This window comes from Lepisosteus oculatus, chromosome 2 (assembly GCF_040954835.1).
Source record: "Lepisosteus oculatus isolate fLepOcu1 chromosome 2, fLepOcu1.hap2, whole genome shotgun sequence".
Classification (NCBI taxonomy): domain Eukaryota; kingdom Metazoa; phylum Chordata; class Actinopteri; order Semionotiformes; family Lepisosteidae; genus Lepisosteus; species Lepisosteus oculatus.
The window spans coordinates 34,787,049-34,801,265 of NC_090697.1; the positions used below are offsets into that span (position 1 = coordinate 34,787,049).

The 14,217-nt window shown below is 35.9% G+C and overlaps 1 protein-coding gene across 2 annotated transcripts in view; it reads right to left on the reverse strand.

Moving 5' to 3' along the window:
• Positions 1 to 332: 332 nt before the first annotated feature.
• crybg1a (crystallin beta-gamma domain containing 1a) overlaps positions 333 to 14,217 on the reverse strand; it is an 87,906-nt gene continuing 74,021 nt past the window's right edge. For both annotated transcript variants that reach the window (XM_015350233.2, XM_015350243.2), the window contains 9 exons: positions 12,303 to 12,429; positions 11,763 to 11,795; positions 10,790 to 10,902; positions 9,496 to 9,628; positions 7,747 to 7,886; positions 6,670 to 6,793; positions 5,754 to 5,912; positions 4,046 to 4,208; positions 333 to 1,570 (listed from right to left, as the gene is read on the reverse strand). In XM_015350233.2, the coding sequence (XP_015205719.2) occupies positions 1,482 to 1,570; positions 4,046 to 4,208; positions 5,754 to 5,912; positions 6,670 to 6,793; positions 7,747 to 7,886; positions 9,496 to 9,628; positions 10,790 to 10,902; positions 11,763 to 11,795; positions 12,303 to 12,429 (1,081 nt within the window). In that variant the 3' untranslated portion in view covers positions 333 to 1,481. The remainder of the gene's footprint in view (positions 1,571 to 4,045; positions 4,209 to 5,753; positions 5,913 to 6,669; positions 6,794 to 7,746; positions 7,887 to 9,495; positions 9,629 to 10,789; positions 10,903 to 11,762; positions 11,796 to 12,302; positions 12,430 to 14,217) is intronic.

A 14,217-nucleotide genomic window follows, 5' to 3' on the forward strand; every position in this document is an offset into this window, starting at 1 on the left:
CCCGATTTTGTGGACTGATGTTCCATTTGTGACTTTCTAAGCTTTAGTTACTGTACCCATTCTAAGTGAGAGAGAGAACTAGAAATATTTCAGCTAGGGGTGTATAATTAAGATCCCTCTTTTCCTTTATCAGCATTCTATTTAACTGAAATACCCCTAGCCACCGAAAGGGAGAAACAAGAAAAAGGTGTGTAATTTCACCTGACAATGAGCTGGACCACAGCTCCACTGCCCCCAGGATGCTGATGCAGTGGAATTTGTACTGTGCATTTACTATAGGTTTGAACAAAGTCTTGTTTTTTTTATATTTGTGCAGACTTTGACTCACATGCTTTAGCTTAAAAAACTTTTATTAGATAAATGCAATGGTTTTACATTGACGTCCTTAAAACATCTAAAAGTTCTAGAACCCTTTTCAGTAAACAAGAACTCAAAAAAAATGAAAGCAGAAACACACTTTTTACACTTGCATGTCAACAACGTACATTAGAATACAACAATCTCAATATTACACTTTGCAATATCAGTAGTGCGGTTACAATAAAAAAGCAAAACAAATGTGTAACAAAAGATGAGATTAACTGAAGGTAGAATATTACCTGTACTAAATGCTGGGAAATGCCAGTTTACAAAATATATACCCTGTGTTAAGATTTTTATTAGACCACATGTTGAGATGGTTCTAAATGTTTCTCTCTGCCTAAATTGTCTTCCGAAGTTAAGCAATCTGAATAACAACATTATTCATCTTTTTAATGAAAGACCTTATCAAGTCATGAGCTGAAAGCAGTGCTTAGACTTTGCGACATTCTTTCCTTTACACCAAAACAATAGATAAGGTTTTGTTTTGAACCACACGTTGCTTCACAACAGCATCTGTGGCACTTCCCAATGGCAATTATTTAATATAACCATCTAAAGCATTTTAACAATGTTCCAAAATCAACAAGAAAACTTCCACTCCCATATATACGTTTTTGATGAACAAAGTAAAATAGATTTTACAGTTCAAGTCCTTATGCTTACTATAGAACTTAGTATGTGCCAAATAAGGATTCGTCAAATAAATAATATTTCTAAAAAGGTTCATGCACACACTTCTAAACTTACAGGTTTTTTCTTAGATATGGTAAAGTGTGGTCTGTTGTTCCATTTATATTGAACTCATAGCCCTGAGAATTTCTAAATGCTTTAGAATACGGACATCTGTTTTTTTCCCTTTGTCTTTTAGATATTACATATGAAGGTTCTAATTACAAACATTTGCATCCTACACTGTTATTTACCTAACATGGGTAATTGTCATAAAAAAATATTTCAGATCATTTAGCTAAGGAGCAGTTCTTCATAATTAAACATTTACAGCTAAGAACACACTCCATTTGGAGACTCAGAAATTAATGTCTTCTGGTTGGAGACACTTCTCTTTTATAAGCTCCTATAGGAAGGCATGGTAGAGCTCCTCTGTGACAGTCACTGCTTCACAGGATCTCCACAGACCACTTTTGATTCAGCTTCTTATCATCAAAAGTATTGATGATCACTTGGTTTTTGTCAAACTGTTGACCTCCTGTGAAAGAAGAAGAAGGATCCACAGCTGTTGAAGGCACTATATTGACCGATATTAATTACAATCAAAACTTGTTCAAAAACATTAAGAATTACTTTAGAATATGTAAAATAAAATGACGGATATTCTTGTTTGTTCAGGTTTTAATGTAAAACCCAAATCGTTAGTTACTCCTTGCTTGTAACCACAAGGTGGTGCTATCTACTAAGGACCTACATTGGAATCATTCAGTAAAAAATCATTTTAAGAGCAGTTCAAGATATCTCTGTGCATTATGTTTAGAACATACCTGTATAAATATATGGATTTTATAGAGTCACCCCATTGAAAATTAACTTGAATTTACAATAAACTGCAAGATGTGCTGAATCGTTCTATTTTTGTATCTTTGATGACTGAATATTTTCCTTTCTTCAGTTTTAACTGAAGTAAAACCTTTCTGCTAAGCATTGGCCACCTTCAGCCTAAAACTTACTCAATTATTCTGTAACACCTAAAAGGGATCCACATGCAAAAACCTTAAGATATGTTTATCTAGAAGGGTATTATGTTCTTTGTCGTAGCTCTGAGCCTTACACACTCCTTGTCTGATTAAATTAATCACATAGATTTTACTCTGTAAGCTCTGGTAAAGAGTAATGGAGGTGGCTCTTCTTTATTCCTCACCAAAATATCTGTTCGTTTTGGAAAGCCCTAACTCTAAACATGCATTCTGGAACATAAATATTAAAAATACATGTACATGCAAAATATTTTTTTTATCAGTATCTGGTGCAAATGCAGGACAGATGTCTTCCTCAGGGACAGATCTGATGCACAAAAACCTTAACAGAGAAGGCTATCTAACGTATTGTTCTCAACAATGAATGCACTGTAACTCTATGTAACTCCACATTCCCAATCGCAACAGGAGTGGTTTAGGTTTCATGTTACAGGAAACAAAACAGCACATTTTACTGTGCATGTTTTAAAACCAACCTGAACTCACATGTGACTTTTGGGCCTGGATTCAACTGCTAGATAGGTCTGATTTTTGTTGGCACATAAATAAGAACATACAGCAGAGGTTCAGCTGCCCATACAAATATCCCTTAGAAACAGCTGTGAATTATTTACAGTGGAACAAGTAATAGGTTTATTCCATGCTGAAAAAAAGGAGAAAGAAAACACAACGTTTCGGTCATGAAGCCTTTTTCAGGTGTTCTTTTTCAGAAAATGTTCTCCCTTTTTTTCAGCATGGAATAAAAGTATTACTTGTTCCTTTGCAGCCTACACATGCTGACGCAGCTACCCACCTGAATTATTTACAGTGGTTTGCCTTGTCACTCTCTTGTCAGGGATGGGCACTTACAGTATGCGCAGTCTGTGCTCAAGTGATCAGACAGAGTGGGTGTGGTGCTCTTTTCACTCAGCACATAATCGCTCATATACTTTTTTAATGTCATTTAACCCTTTAAAGATCATGCTTGTGAATAGATAGTAATACTGAAAATCCTTAATATTATGTGTTTACTGTAGATAAGCACCATGAACAATTTACTTCACTTTACTATACTATTAATACCTAATTTATTTTTAAATAGGAAGGTGTAATATAATGAACCTGATTTTGAGAGAGTTCCCCACTAGAAATCTTCCACAAAGCATTAAGCTCACAACTGATGTCAATTGTCTCTAAAAGGTTCTAAGTTTTTTTGCAGTTATGTGCCATTGCTTTCAGAAAGCGTATTGGTTTGCTGCTCTCATACTGTATATTTTCAAGATCACTAGAAAAAACGTATAAACAAATTAAATATATACAGATAGTGCTTACAAAACTCTGGTTATAAACTGACAATATAGATTATTTATCCTTATATCCACGCACAGCAACAACTTAATTTGGAGAATTTAGGACTGCATTTAAGCACTGTTGTTATGATACTCTTTTGTCAGTACATTAATAGATAAAGCAACTCAATTCTCTAATGAATGGCCTGGTTAATCATTCACTGATTGTGTGTACTGACTGATGGAGTCAGTCATTACACAGGAAATGAACCTCACACAGAAATGTTTCAAGGTGCTAAATAAAAACAGTTTGTTATCTGGTTGTAAGAAACAGCAGTTTCAGCATTTTAGTTAAATGCTCTGAGTCACTGGGCTTCCAGCACTGCTGTAAACATTGGAATATTACTAAGGCAGTTTAGTGACATAAGGTATAAATGTATTAAAATGCTTTGGTAATAATGTATTACTGTACAGTAACTTTATATAGAGTTTTAGTTTTTATAAGTTCACGTGTGGCTATTTCCTATTTAAAACAAAGCAAAAGAAAACCATTTATTTAGGCATAAGTGTGGTAACAACAGACTGAATACAAAAGCAATCCCCACTGTGAGTTACTTCATGTAGATCCACAGCACCACACAAAGCACTAGTAGAGTATTAGTATATTTGAAGATTATAGCTACAGAACAATGGCAGCAAACTTACCTTTTACTTCTAAAACAAGTTCTGGTTTCGCGTTACATCTGATGAGGCCATCAGGAGTGATACTCCAGAAATGGGTCTCTTTCCCTGGCTCGGGTGAAAGGGTTAGCCTGCAGCCAGCCATAATAATACTGCCTACAGTTTCCAAGCAGCAGTCTTCCAACATCTACAAAAGAGAAGAGGCTGGCATAAGCAATAACCCCACCTTGTTATCATACGAACAAGAATCTGAAATCTGTACAGTAAGCATATGTCTTGAAACAAGGTTTACAAAGACATACTAACATTATTTTAATTTCTTCATACTTTGTAGTTCTTTATTGCAAAGGGTATATTCCTAAAGAGACAGATGTGATGCAGGTTTTTGGTTTATATACTGTCTCTTTATTACTTGTGTTGGCTAATGCTTTTATCCAAAGTGACTTACATCTGATATCCGTGCCCATTAACACCGCAGGCAGTTTTATTAGGGAATCTAATTGCTCCAGGGCAATAGCAGTGCACAACAGAATTTACTGGTAGTGTACAAAAAAAAATCAAAACGCCGGAATGAATTAGGGACACCACACAAATTGAAAGGAAAGGCTTCTGCGTTGGTTTGTTTCCTGTGTTAATTAAGCAGATAGCATTCCAGCTTGCTTTGGGTCATGCATAAAAAGCTGAACGGCCCTGGATTTCAATAATTGTGGTTAGCATGACTGCAAGATTAAACCTCTGTGACTCTGACAGAGGAACAAGTAAAGGTGTATTCCATGCTGGAAAGAGAAGAAAAGAAACGTTTCGGCTGACCCCACAGTTTGTTTTCTTCTCTTTTCAGCATGGAATACACCTTTACTTGTTTCTTTGCAGCCTACACGTACTGATACAGCTACCTACTTGAACAACTCTGAAAGAGGGGTGACTCCTGGGGCATTAGATTCAGTAACCAAGATAGCTCAACTTAAATATGGTTAGGGAGCAGTGCTATCTAAGGCGATCTCGGCATGGAGATCTCAGAGAAAGACATCATCAGCAAAGAGCAACGGTGGGCGAGTTGCAGAGCACAAACCACTCGTCCCACCTGGCAATGGACATTTGTGAGTCCAGTGTGTAACAGAGAACGCAGGCAATAGACTGTAGAGTGCTGAAGAAATGTGATTTGGTCAGATGAATCACCCTCCACCACGCTCTCGAAGAATGGACAAGAGAACTCTATGTTCCAATAGTGAAGGGCCTGGTGGCTCTGTAATATTGTGGGGTGCAATTTCCTGGCTTGGTTTGGGTGCTCTTATTCCCTTAGAAAGCAAGGTCAATGATAATTTTTAATTAATGGCACTGAGTGATCATCTTCAGTGTTTCATTCCTGCTGGGAGGGGTGTGCCCATCTCCAAACTGATCAGTCATCAACCAAACCAGGAACATTATGAACTAGGAAAAATAAATAGAAACAGGAATCTCATGCACTAAGTAAAACACCTTTATGTAGCCTAGTCTGTTTCTGACCCTAAAATATCAATCTGTATCCCGAAATCTAGATATTCTTCTCAAGGTCTTTGAAAAGCAACTGCAAGCTGAGTTCTGTGGAAGTGCATTATGCAAATGTTCAAATCCAATGATGTCTGCTTCAAGATGGGACTTGTTAATGAAGGAATATGTTATTGCATATAGTTTAACAGCAAAGACAAGTAAACAATTGGTTTACGCCTGCTTAGACAATACACATTATTATTACCTTGCATCTTAAGAGACCATCTTGATAGAACCAGATCTGTTCAAAAGCCCCAGTATCCTCCAGAGCCTGAATTCGCATCAGTTTTATGTCGTCAAGGGTGCCAGTGATTGACATCAGTGTCCCAGTTTCCTTGTTCCGAATTCTAAAGAAAACTTGTTTCTGTGGAAATAATATTTAATCACATGGTCTCTTCTTCAGGTGTTATTCCTGCCCTATATTCTGTATGCATTTTTCACTAAAGCACTATCAAGTGACCAAAAACAATGTCACTGAATTAACCATATTGATTTCATCCACATAAAATTTCATATCAGAATTTCCTTAATAGTATCAGTACACAATATTACAGATGTTTTTGTGCTGGAAAAAAGCCTCTGGAAAACAAAGCTGCGATCAAGAGATTTCCTCAGAGGATGGGGCACTAATATTAAACGAATTGAAAGACTACATAAAAAAATGTAAACAGATTTTCAATCAGCTGGCACAAATTTCATTCTAGATAATCTTGAGCAAAACCTAAACATTAACAACCAGTATTCTTGGCCCAAGGTCCTCTGTATGTTTTTCCTTTAATGTGTCATGTGTCGAGGTGATTGGAAATATAGTCTGAGCTGCACCCCCAAGAGTGAAAAATGAAAATGTCATATTATGCTAAACACCCCCAGTGAACTGGGATTGACCCAACATACCTCTGTAAGTAAGCAAATATACTGTACATACATCTATGCAATCAATCAGTGGAAAAAAGAAACACATAACATTTTCATTGTCAAACACTAGACCTCCATTTTTTTATGAAAAGAAAGAGTCTAGTTATGGACGAGACATGAATTGTGAGTACATTCTGATAATTCTGTGTACAACAGATTGAAATTTGTCTCTTCAACTAATTGTAATTTCCGTAGAAAAATATTACCTGGAATAAAGGACGCAAGGAGCCAATTTTGTGCCATTTGCTGTATCTGTGCCAGTCAGGTATAACACTTGGCAGCAGCAGAATCTGACGACCTCTGTAATTGCTCTGTTCATAAACTACCCACCTGTTGGAACATTGTTTAAAGACTATCACACACCACCTCTTCACGGTTCAACATTTTCTTTACTATTTATTTTTTTAATGCAAATGAGCTCAACTTCTAACTTAATCATTCTGAAAATAGCACACTACTGCAGAAGAATTTGGTTTATACGCACATGGTGAATTCCTCATGCAACTGTCATACTTTCTTCAATTCTGTAACCTCTTTAAAAACATGTATTACTTTACAATAAGAGACAATTCACATTTATTTCACAAGGAATAGATGCACCTACCTTGAAATCATTGCAATTCACTGTAAAGCACATGTCATATTATTGCCATGGCAGATAATGTATTACTTTATATGCACTTTTAAAGAACAGTCACTAATTATACAGTAAAGCGTTACCAAATATGAAATTTACAGATATGTCAAACTTCTTTAAACATCAGGGTATGCGACCTCAATATTATATTCCCCATCTATTCACAAACCTATGGATCTCTGCATTGATATTTTATTCATCCATCTGTTTTCCAAGAGCGTTATCCAATACAGGGTCACAGGGGGGGCAAAGCCTATCCTAGTCCCTCGCAGGGCAGACAGACACAAACACAGACACACTCACACCAGGGCCAATTTTCCCAGACGCCAATTAACCTACTACTACTGTATGTGTTTGGACTGTGGGAGGAAACCGGAACACCCGGAGGAATCCCACATGAACATGGGGAGAACACACAAACTAAACTCAGGGAGCACCATGGGTCTGGAATTGAACCCAGGACCCCAGGCAGCAATGCTAACCTCTGTGCCACCGTGCTACCCTTAATATTTCATTTGAAATGAAAATGATGCTGAACACACTCTGCACTGTACAGTACAACTATTCTCAATCCCCCTACAAAGGCACTGTTAGCTTGTATAAGCAGAGCAAAGTCCTTCAGCTTTAATAAAAAAATGTCACTCACATTCCTCCTTCCACATTGACAGAGAAGACATGGGGACTGCATCCCGCTAACTGCAGGTTCACTTCACCTTCTTTCAGAATAATTCTCTTTCCTCTGAAGTCTGCTTTAGCATACAGTGTAATGTAAGGCTGAGAGAATTCCTGCAACAAATACGACACAATACGAAGGTTGCAAACAAATGTCTATTTTCACAACATGCTTTTTTCTTCCTATGAGTTATAAAATGAACTCTGTGATGCACTTCCGCCCTGTTTCTATGCACTACCCTGAGCTCTTCAGGAAATGTACTATACCAATTTACTGTATTCTCATGTTACAGCTGTATAGAAAAGCAGTAAACAGTCCCCAGTTCAGTCAGTCCATCTTCCTTTACAGAGACATGTTAAAACTGAACCTCAGAATCAACATCTCCAATGATAAAAGGCCACAGTAAAGCAACTACAGGTGATCAAATGTAGATCTAAGCAGCTTTAAATTAAGCATTATGTAAAATTAATGAAGTGTCCCCATTAATAAAAACAACCTTTCAGCCATTTTTTTCTAACAAAGAAATGAATTACACAACAAGCAGAATGAAAGGAAAGTGCAATGTCAGTTACATGATTTTAGCTCTAGAGATAGGTCTCTCGGTCTAGGGGTGGTGTAGAGTAGGGGACAAGGCAAGGAGATTCCAATGCATGGATGGAGTCAAAATTTGTAAGCAAAACAGGCTGTGAATTTTTGTAACATGGTGGATAGCTGTATGTAGCAAGATTGTTACATACTGTACACTGGTGCAGAGGGATTGTCCTCTGGGAAGAGTCTGGGCCTGCTAGTGACCAGGATCGAGCCACACTCGTCACTGGTGACAACTAGGAGTCTCTTATGGTGGAGGAGCTGGCCTTGTGGTGTGGCAGAGTTATACGCTGTCTGGGGAGTGCTAATGAGCTTGGAGCCCTCACGTGAACAGGATCCGATCCTGGCAGGGCAGGCGGAGCTGCACTTATCACACTCTCCTAGTCTGAGGCAGAACATCTGCTGCATGTGTTTGGTCTTTTCCGGGCTTGATTATTGTATGGCAGTTCTTCCTGGTGTATACAAACATGTTCTTAAATTCTGAATATGTTGTAAGTCAGCTACTTGGATTTTAGCCCAAACTAATATCACTTGTTTAGCTTCCTTGCACTAGCTGCCTATGGATTTTAGGATAAGATTCAAACTACTGCTTCTAATCTTTAAAGGGCTGAAAGTTTTGGATCAGAAAACAAAACAGTAAACTGGTACTGTAACTCTCTATACCCCTTCATGTCATTTGAACACTTTGGATGCTAATCTTCTTTCATTTCCCAACACAAGGCTCAGATTCAGGATTTGTGTTCTGGGGCTCAAGGAAGGCGCAGTGATCTGCCAGCCTTTTCAGACCTTAAAGGTCAGGCAGCACTTTCATATCCAATCTTAAAATTCATACTTATACTCTAATTCTGTTTCATCTACTGTATTATTTTTCTATCTTGGGAAGTTTTATTGTGCAGTGCTTTGAGATGATACACCATGAAAAGCACTATATAAAATAAATGATGATATTATTATGAATAATAATTGCATTTATAGCATACTGTATATGTACTGTATATAATATTGTCGTATTTTTTAAAACCTGCTTGCAAGGAAAGGGCTAAATAACATGTTTTCTTAATTATTCATAATTAGATATTTTGTGAAACCAAAAAGACAAAATAAGAAATTTTAGAAAATATACTTTGTACTTACAAAACCTGATATCTGCATGGATTGGATAGATGAGTTGAGATTGGGGCAGCCTAATGCAATCAGGTCAGGATAGTCTCCCTCTTCCAGCACATACATGTGTCCCTCGAACCCTTGTCCTTCATAGGCTATCCAACTGGCAAAAGCAGATTTCAGTCAGGGTTTCTTCTCACTTGTGTGTATTCAGTATTCTCAGCACAAACAATATGTTTAAATGATAAATTATAACAGTGCAGGGTTGATTGACTTTTTTATGATAACAGCTGGTATTTTCATCAGTAAATACTCTTGTTACTTTCTTTGACATGGAAAAGGAACAATATTCTCAATGTCAAAAACAGAGCAAGTCAGAAAAGTGATGCACAGGTGCTTATATTGTTTTCACTTCCACTCTTTATAAGTAAATTTAGAGTAAACTTAATAATTCTGAAAATATTGGAGGTGAAACCTCCAGTCTTGAAACAGAAATGTAAAGACCAACTTTAAATAACTTGTATAATAACATAAACATAAATGGTGTGCAGTCTAATTAACCCTGCTTCACAGTTTGTTTCCTTCTTAATTTCACTCCAGAATGCCTCCGATTTTATTGGAATGATTGGTTATGTGCGTCTTTAGCAAGGAAAAGCACAAATCAAGTTAAAACACACTGACATGCTCTACAATGAATAAGAATAAGAACTCTAATTCAGAACTAATTATGGACTGGAAAAAATTAAGTCCTTTGTTTTCATCTTCTGCATTGACTATCAAGAGCTCTTTTGCAGTGATTGCAATTATTCAATTCATACAGTGAATGCAACACTACTTGAATAATTGACTGAATTAGAAAAAACACAACCTGTTAAAACTTACATTGCTGATAAGACTGTGGAAATATGATTTAATTCAAGGCTTAAGGATGTTGTAGTTTAAATGGACCTACTGAATGTTAAAGTAATAGCATTCATTAACTGAAAAATATTGTCCAAATTTATTCAATTACTATGTATTACACAGAGGGTGTGAATAATTTTTACTACTTCTATAAGAGAATCAGAAATCTCTTATATGCAAATAGTAGTACACATTTCTGAATTTCAGACTGAAAGGGATGTATAAACATTCGTAGAAGTCTTTAATTCTAGAGTGACATTTTATTTTTCAAATTATACATTTTTCTAAAAAGCTATGACATATTATAAACCATGCAACTGTCTAAAAAATAAGACTGAAGTGGGAACAGAACAAACCTATGTAACACAATACACTGTTAGTAAAATTCCTGAAGACAAATGTTCTGATTTTGAAAACCCACCTTCCAGACAAAATCTTGCAGGACCCCAGTGTGAATGACTGGGGAAGGGTTGGTGAACTGTCCTCCAGGGTGTGACAGCTGCCCTGAAAGTCAGGCTCTGAAAATAACTGAGCCTGTGAAAAACCGAATGAAAAAGTGAGCTGCTACAACATCAATATAATTTCTAACATAATGTTTCAATATCAGCTTCACAAAATGTGCAAACTTTTCATTTTTAAGCCGTTATGTCTTATTGACTTTATAATTAATAGAGCTCATTACAATAATCATAAGATGTAGGTTTAAAAATTGAAGCATTTAATTTTGGTATGTTGTCTTTTGACGTCATAATTTTTATTGCCTGCATGGGAATGAACAAGAATTCTAAACATGTAGAGGTTTTGTACGTACAGACAAAACTATTGTTATTTTTCCCAGACAACAGTATTGTCATTTTTCAAGGGGTGTGACGAATGTCTGTCATCCAAAAATACAAAATCATAGATGTGACAATGACAGCGCTAACAATTTTAAATCATACTGTAGGAACAAACGATATAAATCAGGTGTTCATTTTGAAATCTAGTTCATTCATTCTGAGTTTACAAAGTTACAGAAATTATATAAAAGAGAAACTTTGAACTGTCAGACACAATAACTTTTTAATGAAACTGATTATCTTGAATAATGACTTCTGTTCTTTGTTGTAACAAAAGACTGTGCTGGTTTCCCATTTTGACAAGTCAAATCTTTTTTAAATGCTATTTTGAAATGCACGGTGTTCAAATATGTAATGTGTACAAAGAGATGTACTGACACTGAAAGATATTTGAAAGGAATCTTCTTACAGACAAAAAACGTCTTTAATCGGTATGAAAACCACATTTCACAAAACAAAATAGGATTGTGTGAAAAGAGGGAGATGCTAAATTAGTGACAGTTACTTCTTCCATTAAAGGAAAATTAAAAATGTAAAAATTGTATTTTAGCTTACCTTAAATTTTGGTTCTGAACCACAAAGCGTTTCCTAAAATGCAAATCATAAAGAGAACTGTAAACAACAAGGAAATAGGAGAAAACACCTAAATGTACCAAAAACTGTGAAAAGGGAATGAAAGAAAGGATAACATGCTTCCCCCATATTCTGACCATCAGACAAATCACATCCCTGTCTGAGTTCTCTGGTCTTTTCACAATGGCCTCTTGTTCATCCCTTCAACAAGACTAGGAATGCAAGTCATAGAGCATTCTCCTGCTGTAATCCTGGACAGGTTAGGAATTCAGGAGAAAATCAGGGTTTCCAAATCCAGCTGTTTTCAAATCTCACCTTAAAACGTACATATTTAAACTGGCATTACTCCAGGTTTTATGACCTGCACAGACCATTGGAAAGGTGTTTAAAACAATAAAATAATAAACATGCAAACCACCAATCTTGTGGTTTATTTAAAACAAATCCATATATAACAATTTGGGCCAAAATACTGCCCCGTCTTTTATGAGAAAAGGCTTAAAACCAACAGATTTATCTTACCAGAAACACAGGCAGAACAGATGAGATTTTAAAATTATTTGCTCCCCAGTCTTCAAAGTTATTGTATAATCCTTTTTCTAAGACATATTTTTCTCCAGTAAAGTCAGGACTCTCAAAGGCCACCCACCTGCAAATAAGAGGTATACAGAAACTAGTTATATAGGATTACACTAAAAATAGCTATTTAAGTATAAAAAGCTACCAGACAATATACAGTAGTTTTTTGTGAACATTTTCCATTTTCAACCTCTGAGCTTTTGCATGGCTGCCTCGAAATAAAAACTGTGTATTGTCTAAAGAATTTCAAAGTGTTGTGATTGATCCTTTATACTTTCAGACAAAGCTTTTGTTTTTTTTTATTTCTCCTCTCAGTATTTCACTGATTCCTCAGTGATTTATGGTTAATGTTGGCCCTCAGACTGAGCCATCATTACACAAGAGACATGCCCCTATCTGTACATATCCAGCAGTTGAAATGATAAAGCTTAACAAGCTTTCAACGGAGGGAATAAACTAGAATATGAGAAAGGACTCTTAATACACCTTAAGTGAGAAGCTATCAATAAGATATTTCCTCTACAACATTTAAAACATTTAAAAGAGAACGTAATCGTTGGGTATAAAAGCAGAATTAGGTCAGGAATGATCATTGCAACTATTTTCCTTTGTAACCTTAGTCAGTTAACACCGGTTTTAGTCCTTACAAGAAAGCAACACAAAAAAGCTGTAAAAATCCTAACCACATTTAAACATTTTTTGCTTGTATTTTATAACATGAGTTTGTATTATTTAAAAAAAAAACATGGTAAAAAACTGATGCAATGTTAAAGCACTTCTGTGCTTGAACTACAGACCATTCAAACATAAAATGAGGAAAACCAAGTAATGAACAATTCATATGCATATAGAAAGGGAGTGTTTTCAGTCACAGATATTTTAAGGTAATGAAACCACTAACTTTCTGAGACAAAACTATGGAAATCAGCGTTCTGAAAAGAAAGAAAAATCTTTCTCAGCTATATTGGTAACCATTTGTGTTTGCATACAGTGATGAATGTTTACATACTTGGAGAGAGCTGTTTACCATTTTCATGTTTAAATTAGGAACAATGTTCAGTTTGGATAATTAACAACAAACACTTAACCTGGTTTAGATGACAGAAATAGCCATCATTAAATGGGACATTAACTGGCTACATATCTCCACTTGGGTTTCTCATGCTGGCCATACAAGATGCTTTACATTTCTGACACGCCTGTCTTTGTCCAGGTATTTCAGACATCAGGAAATGTAAAACCCCAGGAAGAAACATGCATCCCTCCCGATGCATTCACAATCTGACAGCCAAATCATTTTACAGTATATCCTTTCTGTAAGTATAAAACACATAAGATGGTATAAATGTATTTTCTCTATTTAGTAGAAATAGAAATGATAAAGGAAGAAGAAAAATATACTTTTCTGACTTTTTCACTGGTTTACGTCAAGGTTCAAATATATTGTTCAATCATATGTAATCTCTTTCATATAAACTTGGTCAATTCTGTATAAAAAGGTAAAATTTTGAACCAAATTCTCTGATCTTCATTTGATGTTTCATATACAAACACAGCTGCAAAAAGTACACTTGTTGAAGAACTGTAAATAAACTTATCATGGAGCCTAGTACTGAATTAAATTTCTCATGGGTTTTATTCCTCTGTTATATTTCTCACAGTTCTAGCTTTTTTTTCTTAATTCTGTTCTGTTTTTTTATGGTTTTGAAAGTGAATAGGTCACAGCACAGTTCCTGCAAGGTGCAGTGCTGTGAAATCATTCTCATCATGAAATAACAGGCTAGACTGAAAGGGCAGCAATGTTGAGATATAAAAGACAATGAAGAATTACACTGGCGTTTGGAAGTATAAGCAGGGG